Below are 14,464 nucleotides of genomic sequence, written 5' to 3'. Positions count from 1 at the left end.
TAAATGTTAATATCTTTACACTAGTGATATGAGCTTATAGCTGATTAGGTTCAACAACCTGTCTGTTGTAAATGTTAATATCTTTACACTAGTGATATGAGCTTATATCTGATTAGGTTCAACAACCTGTCTATTGTAAACGTTAATATCTTTACACTAGTGATATGAGCTTATATCTGATTAGGTTCAACAACCTGTCTATTGTAAACATTAATATCTTTACACTAATGATATGAGCTTATATCTGATTAGGTTCAACAACCTGTCTATTGTAAATGTTAATATATTTACACTAATGATATGAGCTTATATCTGATTAGGTTCAACAACCTGTCTATTGTAAATGTTAATATCTTTACATTAGTGATATGAGCTTATATCTGATTAGGTTCAACAACCTGTATTGTGTATTATTAGTGTTAATTCATGAGCTGAGGGTGGACATTGTGTATTATTAGTGTTAATTCATGGACTGAGGGTGGACGTTGTGTATTATTAGTGTTAATTCATGGGCTGAGGGTGGACATTGTGTATTATTAGTGTTAATTCAGAACAAGTTTTTCACACCAAATGAAGATTGATGATTCTTTTAACTTTCTTTAATTTTGTAAAGGCCAAAAATTATAAACATTTGGTAATTAGAAAGAAAATGAAAATTGTTTTGTTTTCATAAAAAATAGTTGAATTAATTCATTGTTTGAGAAAATGTTCATTGTTGTCAGTATTTTATAAATTTTACCCATTTTGTATTTTTTTTTTTAGGTTTTTGTTAAAGTCATGAAAATGTTCACATTTTGTTACGGTTTTGAAATTTTACATCGCACCTGTAATTTTGTAGTTCTGTGTAACCAGGATGTTGAAGTGGTATGTAAATGTAATGTTGATTAATTTTTCAGATCCCATTCGGACAACCAGGGGATTCTTGTCTTTGAAAGCGTTTCGGCTTACGGCTGCAGCAATGCGAATGTACTTGGAAGGAGAATTTACAATAGTGTGTTACTGTAATCACTGGTCATGTCATTTATAAACTAACTTGTCTGTGTGGAAAGATTTCCTGGAGGCAATGAAGCTTATTTTATTGAAAATGTACGGTATATAAAAATGAAACTACTTGTAAGAAGTGTTCTATTCTGTTGTTTATTTATTTTAAAAAAATGGAACTATGTGTACCATGTTCTTCATGGGCTGAGGGTGGACGAGTGTGTTACTCTAATCACTGGTCATGTCATTTATAAACTAACTTGTCTGTGTGGAAATGTGAGGCAGAACTTGAGGGCACGTGTATCCTACAGATTAAAATTGTGCAGTACATATTATTTCTATACTCAACACTCACTTCATATTCTGAAGTTGTTGATGCTATTTTACCTATCAAATGAAACAAGTGCCTTTTGTTAAATCAAGTAAACAGTTGTCAAAAGTTAGACACCATCATATTATAGATAGATAACTTGTATACACAAACTGTTAAGATTAATTAATTATTCTTCAGCATACCATAAATAAGGACAACGGATTCTTCGACAGAACTCTGATAACTGTACTGCGACTCCAGCAGAGGCTTGTTGAAATAGCTTCCAAAATGTGTGCTCTGGTACCAGCCAACGTGAAGGTGATCAACGTTGACTTGCCGAAGATGTCTCATCATTTCCATCTGATATTTCACTGAAATAAAGAAGATACTTTAAATGACATGAAAGGTGACACCCCAGGCAGTTGATGAGCACATTTTCTGTCATAGTTCAAATGAATAAAAAGATAAAAGGCATGTTTCTAAAATCCATCACTTGCTTGCAAAACGTTTAAAATATATTTGGTTTTATAGTTATTATACATTTTTTAAATAAAAGTCACATTAGAAGAACTTAAAACAACAACAATAGAACAAAACAATGCACATTTAAGTATTTTTGTAAGGTTGTCAGCATTCCCATAGAATCCAAGAGAAAGCAACAACCTATCAGATAATACACCAGCAAAGTAGGCTTAACATGAACTAAGCCTACTTTGCTTAACATGAACTAAGCCTACTTTGCTTAACATGAACTAAGCCTACTTTGCTTCTGGTTATATTTAAGGGTTCTACAAGATATTTTTTGTACGGATCAAAAGCACCAAGAGCAAGTTACTCTATATACTTGAATGTTTATGTCTAAATGTCACATATCAAGTGCTAGATTTAATATCGCTCTAAACCAGTCTTCCAAAGCACAAGCACGGTTTCTAGGATATCCAATATTTAGTCTTCCAAAGCACAAGCACGGTTTCTAGGATATCCAATATTTAGTCTTCCAAAGCACAAGCACGGTTTCTAGGATATCCAATATTTAGCAAAACCAGCCGTTTTTCCCCAAAAAATACGTGTCCAATTAAACTTTTAAAGTGTGGGTAAAGCATATAAAATAGCTTTAATAACATATAATTAGTGGTTTCAGCCTATTCTAATAAACAAGCTTCTAATTTGACCACAAACTAATTTCTTTTGCTAAAGTGAACAAACAACCCTAAATGACAACAAAATTACACCTATTTAAGTATACAATGTTATGTAATGTTTCCAAACGTCAGATGGTACACTGAACCACAAAGAAGTAGCACTCCGTGCAATGCACTTCAAATTTCTTTCTTGTCCAGAACAGTTAAAATTAACCTCTTGTCACAGTTAAAAAGGCCAATAACATAAGAAGTTTTGGAACATGGATAAGTTACTACAAACTATCAAGGTTTAACTGATTGCACCTTTAAAAATATTATGAAATCGTTAAAACTAGAACAAGATACCGTATGTTATCCAAACCTTCATCAAAGTCCTCATCATCAGTGTGTCGAGGAAATGGAAAGCAATTAGTTATCTCCAAATGGTTATCAGCAACAAGACCTAAGAGTACACCCTGGGCAACATCTGTGGCACCTGCTCCTTCTTCTTGACAATGTCGCACTATTTTCAAAACAACCTGCATAAAAAGTTAAAGTTTAAAAATGGACTATTTGGTGATTAATTCATATGGCTAAAAACTCCTAATGACAATTACCTGGCCTAACAAACAAGACTTTATAGTTAAGTTTTTACCAGTAATTGTATAAGAAAGGCTTCCTGTGGTCAGTATATTCAAATATTGGATGTTTTTAAAGACTTCTGGCATATTTCTGAATTTGTATTTTTCATTAATATCTAACTAATTCAAACAAGACCTTTACGGACCTACAGCACAAAGAAAAATAACCACAATTCAAACAAGACCTGTAAGGACCTACAGCACAAAGAAAAATAACCACAATTCAAACAAGACCTATAAGGACCCTACAGCACAAAGAAAAATGAATCAAGTCTCGTACAGAGAATGTTCTAGTAAAAATGGAAAAGGAGAACATGTTTATGAAAACTCGTTCATTTTTTATTTGTACTTGTCAAGCTACAATTAGAATACTGTGGTTATTTTTCTTTGTGCTGTAGGGTCCTTACAGGTCTTGTTTGAATTGTGGACCTATGTCTAAAACCACACCTAATTCATTTTTACTAGAACATTCTCTGTACGAGACTTGACACTTATGTCTAAAACCACACCTAATCCATTTTTACTACAACATTCTCTGTATGAGACTTGATATCTGTCTAAAACCACACCTAATCCATTTTTACTAGAACATTCTCTGTACAAGACTTGACATCTATGTCTAAAACCACACCTAATTCATTTTTACTACAACATTCTCTGTACGAGACTTGACATGTGTGTCTAAAACCACACCTAATCCATTTTTACTACAACATTCTCTGTACGAGACTTGATATCTATGTCTAAAACCACACCTAATCCATTTTTACCACAACATTCTCTGTACAAGACTTGACATCTGTGTCTAAAACCACACCTAATCCATTTTTACTACAACATTCTCTGTATGAGACTTGACACCTATGTCTAAAACCACACCTAATTCATTTTCACCACAACATTCTCTGTACGAGACTTGATACCTATGTCTAAAACCATACCTAATCCATTTTTACTACAACATTATCTGTACGAGACTTGACACCTATGTCTAAAACCACACCTAATCCATTTTTACTACAACATTCTCTGTACGAGACTTGACACCTATGTCTAAAACCACACCTAATTCATTTTTACTAGAACATTCTCTGTATGAGACTTCATACCTATGTCTAAAACCACACCTAAGTTTTTTGCTCAAAACACAAAATTCCTCTTCATAGAAACAACCAGATATTTTTTAGAATTCCTCACCCAATGTCTGAATTATATTAAAACATCAATACTATTATTTTGTATGTTTGTGTATATACATACAAAGATGTATTATAAAATCATTGTGATGGTAAGAAGTGAGCTCCAGTAAAACATGGATCTCAAAATGATTCAAACTCCAGGTCTGAATTCTGACCATCATGAGTTTTTATATTTCTAAAGGGTTTTAAAAAAGATAAAATGTTAATAATAACAGATGTGTGTGTGTGTAAAGAAAAGTTATTGAGATTTCAATTATTTAATTATAAAAATTCACCATTTAGTAAAGAAAAAAAAGAGGGCAGCTTTCTGCATACCAACCATACCACAAAATCCATTAAAACTAGACCCTATTAATGAGTGGCAAAGGTTGTTAGAATGCTTTATAAAATTATGTATAACATTTATCTAATTCATTAATTATTCATAACTCTGATTAAAGCCAGCTACCTACATAGATCAGAATTAAAAATTAATCAGCTATTGAATATAACTAATATATATATATATACCATCTTTATTTATATTTATTTAGACCTCACTAGTTCATCAGTTGGATACATCTGATGTTAGCAAAATTTTCTGCTGTAATTTTAATAGTATCTTATGAGGTTCATCCAGCTTAGAAGATTAAAGTTAGTCTTAAATCCATATACTGATCTAACAATGAAAAATTATCTTCATAACAGAATAAATATTAAACCATTACTGTTAAGGAAATCAGCATTAAAGAAAGAATATGTTAAAACTTTCCACAAAAGATGTATCTTACATGACTTCTAATTATTATATAAGAGCAAAGCAAACTGCTGAAGTCAAAGGCTTAGCAAAATCCTCAGAAATCTTTATAAAGTACTGAGACATCTTTACATAAATTTAGTCTTTAGGAGCATGGCTAATATTTTCTCTTGGTTTAAAACTCTTGTAAGGTCTGGCTTAGAATATTATGTTCAATTTTGGTTTCTTATTACCAATTTCTACAATTGCTACAGAAGAGGATGGCAGCTGCTAAAGTGATTCCTAATTTTAAAAAGACACAAATTATGGAGTTATATATATAAGTAAAAAAATCTCTTGTAAGTCAGGAAAATTAGGAAAAACTTTGATTTAGTATGTGGTCACTAGTAATTTCATTGCACGTTAATGAGAACAACTGACAACATGAATTTTTTGAAGGAATGTACAAATGTTGACAATCATAACTCCAAAAATGCTATAAATATCATGTTTTTCCTTTTATACAGTGCTTCTGTACTATCATTCTTAATGGACGAGCATGTTCGATGACAGGATTTGAATTCACGACTCACAGATTGTGAGTAAAGTGTGATAATCGCCAGGCCATCTGTCGTTTTACGGTATCATCGGTTAAGGTGACTGTGGCATTCAGAGTAAAGGTCATGTCCATATTTTACGGCAAACACTATATTTATATTACATGCCATTGGTGGTACAACAAATAGGAGATGCATTAATTCTGTCACTTCGACACAATACAAAACAATGAACAAGTACAGTTAGAATCTCAAGGATTGACAAGTGAAGGATGTCAATTCCTCTAAAACCCATCTTTGGAAGTAGAAAGGTAGCAGGTCTTTCACATATGTCTGGATCTAATATTGTTGGCAAAGTCACTTCCTAAAATTGTTCAAATCAAGCTCAGATGAAATTATTGAAACCTTCAGTGAATTAGCCAAACATATGCAAATTTCCAAGGCAACAACACAAGCACTGGAAAAAATTCAAAGAAGTTATATAAACTGACAACATCACACAATAGACTGTCCAATTCAAAGTAGGGTATGTACAATAAAAACAAGCTGAATCAGAACATCTAACTCTGATAAGGTCAGTGTTAACTAAAATAATTACGTTATTCATATGGCTACAATGAGGCAGCAGGAAGATTTTGCTCATATAAACATACCAGATCCTTGTAAACATGGGCAGTAGCTAGAGGATGTCCCTAATTCCAGGTCACAGCTGGACTTATTAAGTGTTCACATTCTTGACATCACACTGCTCTTGTACAACTACAAGTCTCTACTGCACAGAAATGTGCAAATGTGGTGTGGATTATGAAACAAGTGAGAAAACAATAATAAATCTTGCATTTTGGTTGGAAATGACAATGACGATACTATCTAATGGTGCTTTGTATTGCTCAAATCCAGGAGATTTTGTAGAAAACACTGAAATTATTATGCTTCTTCATGTTATTTAGTGCTATATATATATATATATCTGACTGGTATCTAGAAATCTAAATTTTTCCAAAATAATTTATATTAACCTTCATGTGGCTTGACCTTGGTGATAAAAAATGACAGTATTGTTTCTTGAATTCCCAATGACCCAAACTTTAAAATCATATCTGTTGTTCGTATTCCTTATCAAGTTAACATGACAGCTAACTTCAGGACTAATTAAAGTGAATGTTCAAAATAATTAAAGGATAGCAACAACATTCCATCAAAAGGTTGAATTATTATTAAGATAAGGTTTCAAAGTTTGGATGGTTAAGTTTATAGTTAAAGGAAGGCTATATGGTATTTTTATAGCAGTTGATAAGATGACCTTGATGGGTAAATCATCATTTACGTATTACTTTAGATTAAAAATACTTTGTAAAAAACTGAAATTAACTTACTACTCAATTTCCTTCACATTGCAATTTTACTGAAGTTTTAATATTTAAAATTTTTCTCTACTTTTTTTATATAAAAAAATTAATTAAGAAACCTCATCTTTAAAATATTCAAAAACAATTAAATTTTTTGTTGGCTTAAATAATAGATCTATACTTTTTATTTATCTAGTCAACTAAAAAAAAAAACAATCTATAAAACACTGAAAACATTAAGTAATCAAACGCTTACACATCAATTTTGAATAGAAAGGAAACAATACAACGACAGAAGATTAAAAAATTTAAATATGACTTAATGGAAGCAGGGCTTGAATAGTCAGTTTACTTAGTATTTAATAATAAAAATCTCAACATTATATTTCAATTAGGAAAATTAGAAAAGAGGAAAATTCCCTTTTGTGACCAACTGTGAAGTAGCAGTACAGATAAAAACATGGTAAACATAGTATTTTTTTTCCAATCAGAAGACCACAAACGCTACTGGCTTTAAACCTCAGGAGGCAGAATGCCGTTCTGTAGCGTTTCACTCCAATTTAACCCTCAAAAGTTATTCTACTCAAGTATCTGCTTTGTTCAACGTTTCTTACCTAAATGATCCAGAGCTTGAGCTCTACAGCTCTCTCTCTCTCTATATATATATAAAATTTAAGGACAACAAATCAAGGGACCCGTTGGTCCATCCGCTACCCTAAACTTTAAAATGAAAATAAAACACTCAAACAGTAACATTCATATATTTATCAAGTTTCCCTTATAATATTTGCATCCATCACATCTTAAGGCAACCCATTCCAAAGGCTAACTACCCTGTTAGAAAAATAAAACTGTCTTAGCTGAAGATGACTCCTACGCTGCCAAAATTGATATTTGTGTCCCCTAGTCCTACTATTCTCACCATTAAGTATGAAAAAAGATGATGCATCAACACTATCAAGTCCCTTTTCAATCTTAAACACCTCAGTCAGATCCACTCCTAGCTCTTTTTATGCTTTTTTCAAGAGAAAGCAATTTCAGACAGACATTTTAATTTGAGACTCAAGATCCCCACTCCAATACCTCAGACACCCTGGGACTCCATTAATAATTTAGTAGCCATCTTAAATAATTAAAAAAAAAAAACAATGAATGAAAGCAAAGGAGAAAATAATACATCAACCATACTACATCTGCTGTATCCACAGCCAGTGTTGTCTTTCGCCCAATACCAGGGATAATCAGGGCAAATGGGATATGACAGACATCATAGTGTTGTCTAGGCACTGTGCGTGTCATCATAATTTAAAAATCAGAACTTTTACATAGGAATTAACACCACAACATTATTTATCTTATTTTTACACTAATTATTTATCTTATTTTTACACTAATTATTTATCTTATTTTTACACTAATTATTTATCTTATTACTTACTTCTTAATTAATCTTTATTAGTCATTCTAAGGTACCTTACTTTCATTGCAATTTATTCTTTGAAAATAAAAAATAATGTCAAGCATAATAATCTTGTGTAACCACATTTCTTGCAATAAACAAAAATTTTGGTGAAAATCTTGCTTTATCAGTATTTAGTGGTGAAGTTTTAAAGAATATTTCTACACGTGCTGAGGACCCCCAGTTTGAGAACCACTAGTGCAGATACAGTTTTGGGGATAAAGTTTAGGCCCAGGATCTTGTAACAATTTATAAAAGCAGATCCAGAGGCTAATTTTTCACATAAGGTTAGGCATTCATCTGCCATTTACACTTAAAGACATTAAGCCCATACAGACTAACTGTAAGCTAAGGCTAACTCCCCCTTACGAGTAAGGAAATTTCAAGCAGTTATACTTATAGTCAAAGACTTGTCCACTGTAGTGGTAATGACAGTTTCATAATTAAACTCTGAAGTACCTTTGCCATGGCCTAACAAATCATTTAAAATTTATCGTTAATGAATTATACAGACTTTTTGAGAGAATGTGTCACAACTTCTGTAACTGTAAGTTACACTAACAGCATCTTATGAGTATTACAATATTATATTATTCATTAAAATTTACGTTCTTAAACAGATAATTTGATTTAATCATACGTTATTTTACTGAGATACTGTACTAAGTTATGAAACATTAACTTCATTAGTCAATATGGGTATTCATCATATCATTTGTTGCGACACGTGGTTAAACTTAAAATACATTCTTCGTAGAAAAACCTTGAAGGGCCGCATAAACTTAACTTAGGAATGTTGTGTTTAAAAATATAACACGCCTAATCCTACTGTCTCATGAACATTACTTGATGACAATCACACTTCACGACCGAAAGAAGTTCATACCATAATGATACTATATAACAATAATTAATATACATATATATATATATGTGACACTTATGTCGGTAATACTAATAGTACTAAGCCTGATGCTTCTGGGTTATACGGTTTTGAATTTAACTGTTATCCTATCCCTGTATCTAATATATAATACCTAATTACAAATTTATATGAAATTAAACCTTAGCCTATTAATGTACTTAAATAATTTTTACCAAGCCGTCGATCTGGACATAATCAATTGGACTTTCGGACTCCGTGTTACGCCTAGAACTTTTACCAGATGCCATTTTACCAACTCTTTACAACACGAAGATATACTCTCGATACTAACGAACTACACCTTTGTACTCTCAAACCATCGCTCTGTTGAATTGTGGATAGGTTTTGTAATTTCGAAAGTACGAAGGTTCAACTATAAGAAGAAAGATTGTGTAGTGTGAAGGACTTTTCGTAAGTACAGTAATTTTATTTGGGTCACATATAACCACTAACAGTATGTACTCCTATCTTCCAAGTTCCAGCTCAAAAGTTTATTTAATTCAAGTAACACGTTTTTAATTTTAAACGTTTGATGAGTCTTACTGAAAAGTAAAAAGCCTTAAAACTATAAAAGGTAAAATGATTAAGACACCAATTACCAATGGTGATAATACAATTATTATTTGAAAAGAAAAGCTTTAGGTAGTGCTCAACAACTAGTAGTAGTAGTAGTACAATCGAAGTCTTTAGCCTTTAATCTTTAGTTTAACTTGAAGTTAATGGTGATGAGGGAATCGTAACGCTGAAAACAGTGAGTCAGGCGTGACGTTTTCAATTATGATGTCAGTGAGCTTTTTGAGGTCTAACAGATAAATTAGTATTACTGTTAGTATGTTTATGAATGTACTAATAAATGTCTATATATAATACAGTAAATATATATATATGTAATTATTGCTTTTCTAGCTTATAAATATAATGTAGATGTATTCAGCAAATATTTTACAGAAATAATTTAACTGTCTATTTTGAAACAACAGTTTGTTAAAAGTTATGATTTACTTGAAGATTAAGAAAATTCCGAGTCCAAAGTCCAAAGTTTGGACACCTTGTTGCATAGCTATAGAGAAGCAGAAGGCCTGACATTTTCTTTCAACAAATCCTACTTTCTGATCAAAACAAGCCACCTATGTAGATCTAGATTCTTGTCTATGTATTTTATATAATAGTAGCTTATTAATGAGATATTCCCCAGATATTTGAAGATTACCAATTTCCTGTAATTAAAGCAGATTACTCATATGCTATACCTTATTATAGGTCTATCTGTATTATTTTCATTTCATTTGAAAAGTTAATTTATAGTAGATTGGAATCCATAAGTGTCGGCAGGGGGACACTTACTCCCCCTGGATTATCCATTTTGCATTTCTCTAATTATAGCTTTGATATCAGTTTGTCATCTCTAATATATTCCACAGATGCCGATGTTTATTTTAACACTTAATGTTTTTATAAATTCAAATCAATTAAGCTTTTTTAAAAATCACTACTGTCCATGCAGTGTTGGAGATTTATAATAAAGCATTAAAACATTCTGATTCTGGTAAGGTAACTTGTAGTGTCTTTTTAGACCTATCACAGGCCTTTGATGCTGTACAACATACAATATTATTGAAAAAAATTATCATTAAGATAGTATTGGACATTTTAAAAAATTATCTGACAGCAAACAGTATAGTCCATTATTTTTAATCTGACAGCAAACAGTATACCTCAGTCCATTATTTTTAATCTGACAGCAAACAGTATACCTCAGTCCATTATTTTTAATCTGACAGCAAACAGTATACCTCAGTCCATTATTTTTAATCTGACAGCAAACAGTATACCTCAGTCCATTATTTTTAATCTGACAGCAAACAGTATACCTCAGTCCATTATTTTTAATCTGACAGTAATTTTAATATAATGTGTGGAGTTTCACAAGGATTTACCTTGAGACCGCTTGTATTTCATATTTAATTAAATTATCTAGTAAATTCTAGTTCTTTTAACATTAGATTGATTATGAAACTAATTTATGTCCAATAACACCTTAAATGATTTACTATTGTTAGATAATAGGGAAATATATAATCCAGATGAATGGATACCAGCAAGTAAAGTTTCGGTTTATTTTAATAAAAGTAGATGATATTGTCAAATAAAAACAAACAAACAACAACTCACTTAGTCAAACAAAGTAACTATATCAGTATAGGAATTATTATTGATAATAAATTAAATTGGAAACAACATATAAAGATGATTAATATTGAACTGTCAAAACTGTTAGTATTATTTAAAAATTGAAGTATTGTGTTAAATCTGTAATTTTACAAATGGTTTAATATGCACTTGTATATCATTGTATTAATTTTGCAATTATGAGCTAGGTGGTCAGCCGGTATTACAAACCTACATCCAGTCAGTGTTGTTCGTAATACAACTGTAGAATATATGAACTTTTGGCCAAAGATGGACCATGTAACACCATATTATTTACCTTCAAATATTCTGAAAATTGGAGGTTTTATAAATTTGAAATAACGAAATTTATATGTAATTTAAAAATAATGTTACCTCTAATTTTACCAAATAATTTAATCAAAATAAGTGGTGTTCATAATCATATTACTGGACGATCTGCTTTAAACGACTTTCATTGAACTAGATGTCTGATATCATTAGGTCAAAGGTCTGGAAGGTATGGTCTGAGATATCTAGTAATTTAAAAATTGTTACTTTTTTACAAGGTAGGTTTTTCAGGATCTTTTTAAATCTTATGAAATACTGATGTGTTAATATATATATTTATCATATTTTCCTTCCTCCTCCACATAATGAAGAGGCTTTCCATATTAATCACATGTGTAATTTATCATATGGTAACCTATGTACATGTGTAAACTTACATGTCATAATCACATGTCATGTGTGTTATACTTGTTCAACGAATCAGCTGACCTAAATCTCCTTTCAAATTCAACATCATTCCAACTAAGCCTCAGATTTGTATAACATCAACAGACATTCCTCATCCTGACTATGACCCTGTCAGTGATTAATGTCAATGACAAACTCCTGAATCAGTGAGGTCATTAAATGTAAGAATAGTATATTAAATTAGCCATGTTAATTACCAGATTAATTTTTAGTTCTGATTTGTGAAAATAGTCCCAGCAAAGATTTCACCACTTGTAACAAGATTATTTCTACAAACTCCAAATGAATCAAATCAGCTTCCGTAACATCGTTAGTAAATCAGGAATGGAGTGTCAAATATTAGACAAGTCTGAAATTGTAGTATTATGGCACTTGTGTATAAAGTTAGTCATAAATAATACTCAACGTTAAATGAGGATGACGTTGTAATGTCGAAATATGTAGAGTCCTCAACTTTTTGAAGGCCATAGATAGGCCTAAATAAAATATTTTTAATTGTGTACCAGTTTGACGTTGAATATTATTTATGATTTTAAGTATGGAATTGTTTTGACACAACCAGTAGTACGACAGACCAGCCACTGAATTACATGCATGAAAACAAAAGGAATATAATACAAATGAAATGCAATTATACAGAAATCTTTTACCAAATACAGTTAGTTTTAGCTGTTAGTCAGGTGGTTAAGATTTAAAATACTAATGTATTCATATTTAGTGAACGTAGGTATAACTCTTTCGAAACATTTATCAAGGTACCTTTAAGACAATCTATATTTTAGGGTAAGGATACAAATTTAAAAATGTGTCACACTAAATAGTGTTTTAACTCTCTCACTGTTATGAGCACGTACACATCTCAGACAAGAACTTTGCCACAGGCACGCATAAATGTTTTAGACTTGTAAAGGGTGATATTAAGTTAAAAAGTACTCAATACAATAATTAATTTTTAATTGTTAATTAATTCTAAAACATCACAAGTATTGTTGCACATTAATTTACAAATTTTGAAAAGAAGTGCTTGAGTGATTATTTTACTTGGTGCACAGTCTGAGAACATGTTTGTCTTTGAAATATTTCCTGTTAATATGACAGTTAATATCCTGTTAATATGACAGTTGATATCCTGCTAATATGATGGTTAATATCCTGCTAATATGACAGTTAATATCCTGCTAATATGGCATTTAATATCCTGTTAATATGACAGTTAATATCCTGCTAATATAACAGTTAATATCCTGCTAATATGATGGTTAATATCCTGCTAATATGACAGTTAATATCCTGCTAATATGATGGTTAATATCCTGCTAATATGACAGTTAATATCCTGTTAATGTGACAGTTAATATCCTGTTAATATGACAGTTAATATCCCGTTAATATGACAGTTGATAAATGAGATGTGTGTTTCTGTGGAACTAAAATTAAATCAGACTTTGGAAGAGTTACTAATCTATAAATATGGCAGTGAATATCCTGTTAATATGACAGTTAATATCCTGTTAATATGACAGTTAATAAATGAGATGCGTGTTTCTGTGAAACTAAAATTAAATCAGACTTTAGAAGAGTTGCTAACCTATAAATATGGCAGTGAATGAGTGAAAGAAAATGTGAAATTAAACTTTTTTAATCCAGCATTTGTTTAGTTTGATTTCTTAATTCAAATTTATTGTTTTTCTCAGGTAACGATACAGGTTTTAGTACTCATCAAAATGTTGTATATATTCCATGTGGAAACAGGAACAATGATGACTTTTGATATGAATTTAGCTTTAGAAAGGTAAGTAGAATATGTTGTAAGCTACTATAAGGCTGTTCTTCTTGAGTGGAGTTCTGGTCAAGTGTTTTCTGCTTAATTGATGTTCTTTTTGTCAAGAGTTTGTTCTTTATTGAAGTTCTTTTGGTCAAGAGACTTTTGTTTGTTAAGTAACAGGAAATTATTATGGAAATATATTTTATTGAGTTTCAGCAAATAAAATGTAGTACTTTACTGTCTTTATAATTACTGTATTACCTTACTGTATCTATGATTACTGTATTACCTTACTGTATCTATGATTACTGTATTACCTTACTGTCTTTATAATTACTGTATTACCTTACTGTCTTTATAATTACTGTATTACCTTACTGTCTTTATAATTACTGTATTACCTTACTGTCTCTATAATTACTGTATTACCTTACTGTCTGTATAATTACTGTATTACCTTACTGTATCTATGATTACTGTATTACCTTACTGTATCTATGATTACTGTATT

The 14,464-nt window shown here is 31.0% G+C and overlaps 2 protein-coding genes across 2 annotated transcripts in view; one reads left to right on the top strand and one right to left on the bottom strand.

The window, feature by feature from the left end:
- Window positions 1–1,477: 1,477 nt before the first annotated feature.
- On the bottom strand, window positions 1,478–9,570 carry LOC106475006 (eukaryotic translation initiation factor 3 subunit H-like). The gene is made up of 3 exons (XM_013935703.2): window positions 9,434–9,570; window positions 2,798–2,954; window positions 1,478–1,665 (listed from the first exon to the last, which is right to left on the bottom strand). The coding sequence occupies exons 1-3, from the start codon at window positions 9,506–9,508 to the stop codon at window positions 1,478–1,480; spliced, it is 420 nt and encodes a 139-aa protein (XP_013791157.2). The 5' UTR covers window positions 9,509–9,570.
- A 35-nt stretch (window positions 9,571–9,605) lies between these two features.
- The window catches only part of LOC106475005 (RB1-inducible coiled-coil protein 1-like), a gene marked incomplete at its 3' end in the record, with an annotated part of 22,488 nt that continues 17,629 nt past the window's right edge, over window positions 9,606–14,464 (top strand). Inside the window, exons 1-2 of the mRNA XM_013935702.2 lie at window positions 9,606–9,671; window positions 13,883–13,980. Of these exons, the coding sequence (XP_013791156.1) occupies window positions 13,913–13,980 (68 nt within the window). The remainder of the gene's footprint in view (window positions 9,672–13,882; window positions 13,981–14,464) is intronic.

This window comes from Limulus polyphemus, unplaced genomic scaffold (assembly GCF_000517525.1).
Source record: "Limulus polyphemus unplaced genomic scaffold, Limulus_polyphemus-2.1.2 Scaffold7960, whole genome shotgun sequence".
Lineage (NCBI taxonomy): Eukaryota > Metazoa > Arthropoda > Merostomata > Xiphosura > Limulidae > Limulus > Limulus polyphemus.
Note: the sequence above shows the minus strand (reverse complement) of the source record. Positions and strands in the feature narration are given on the sequence as shown.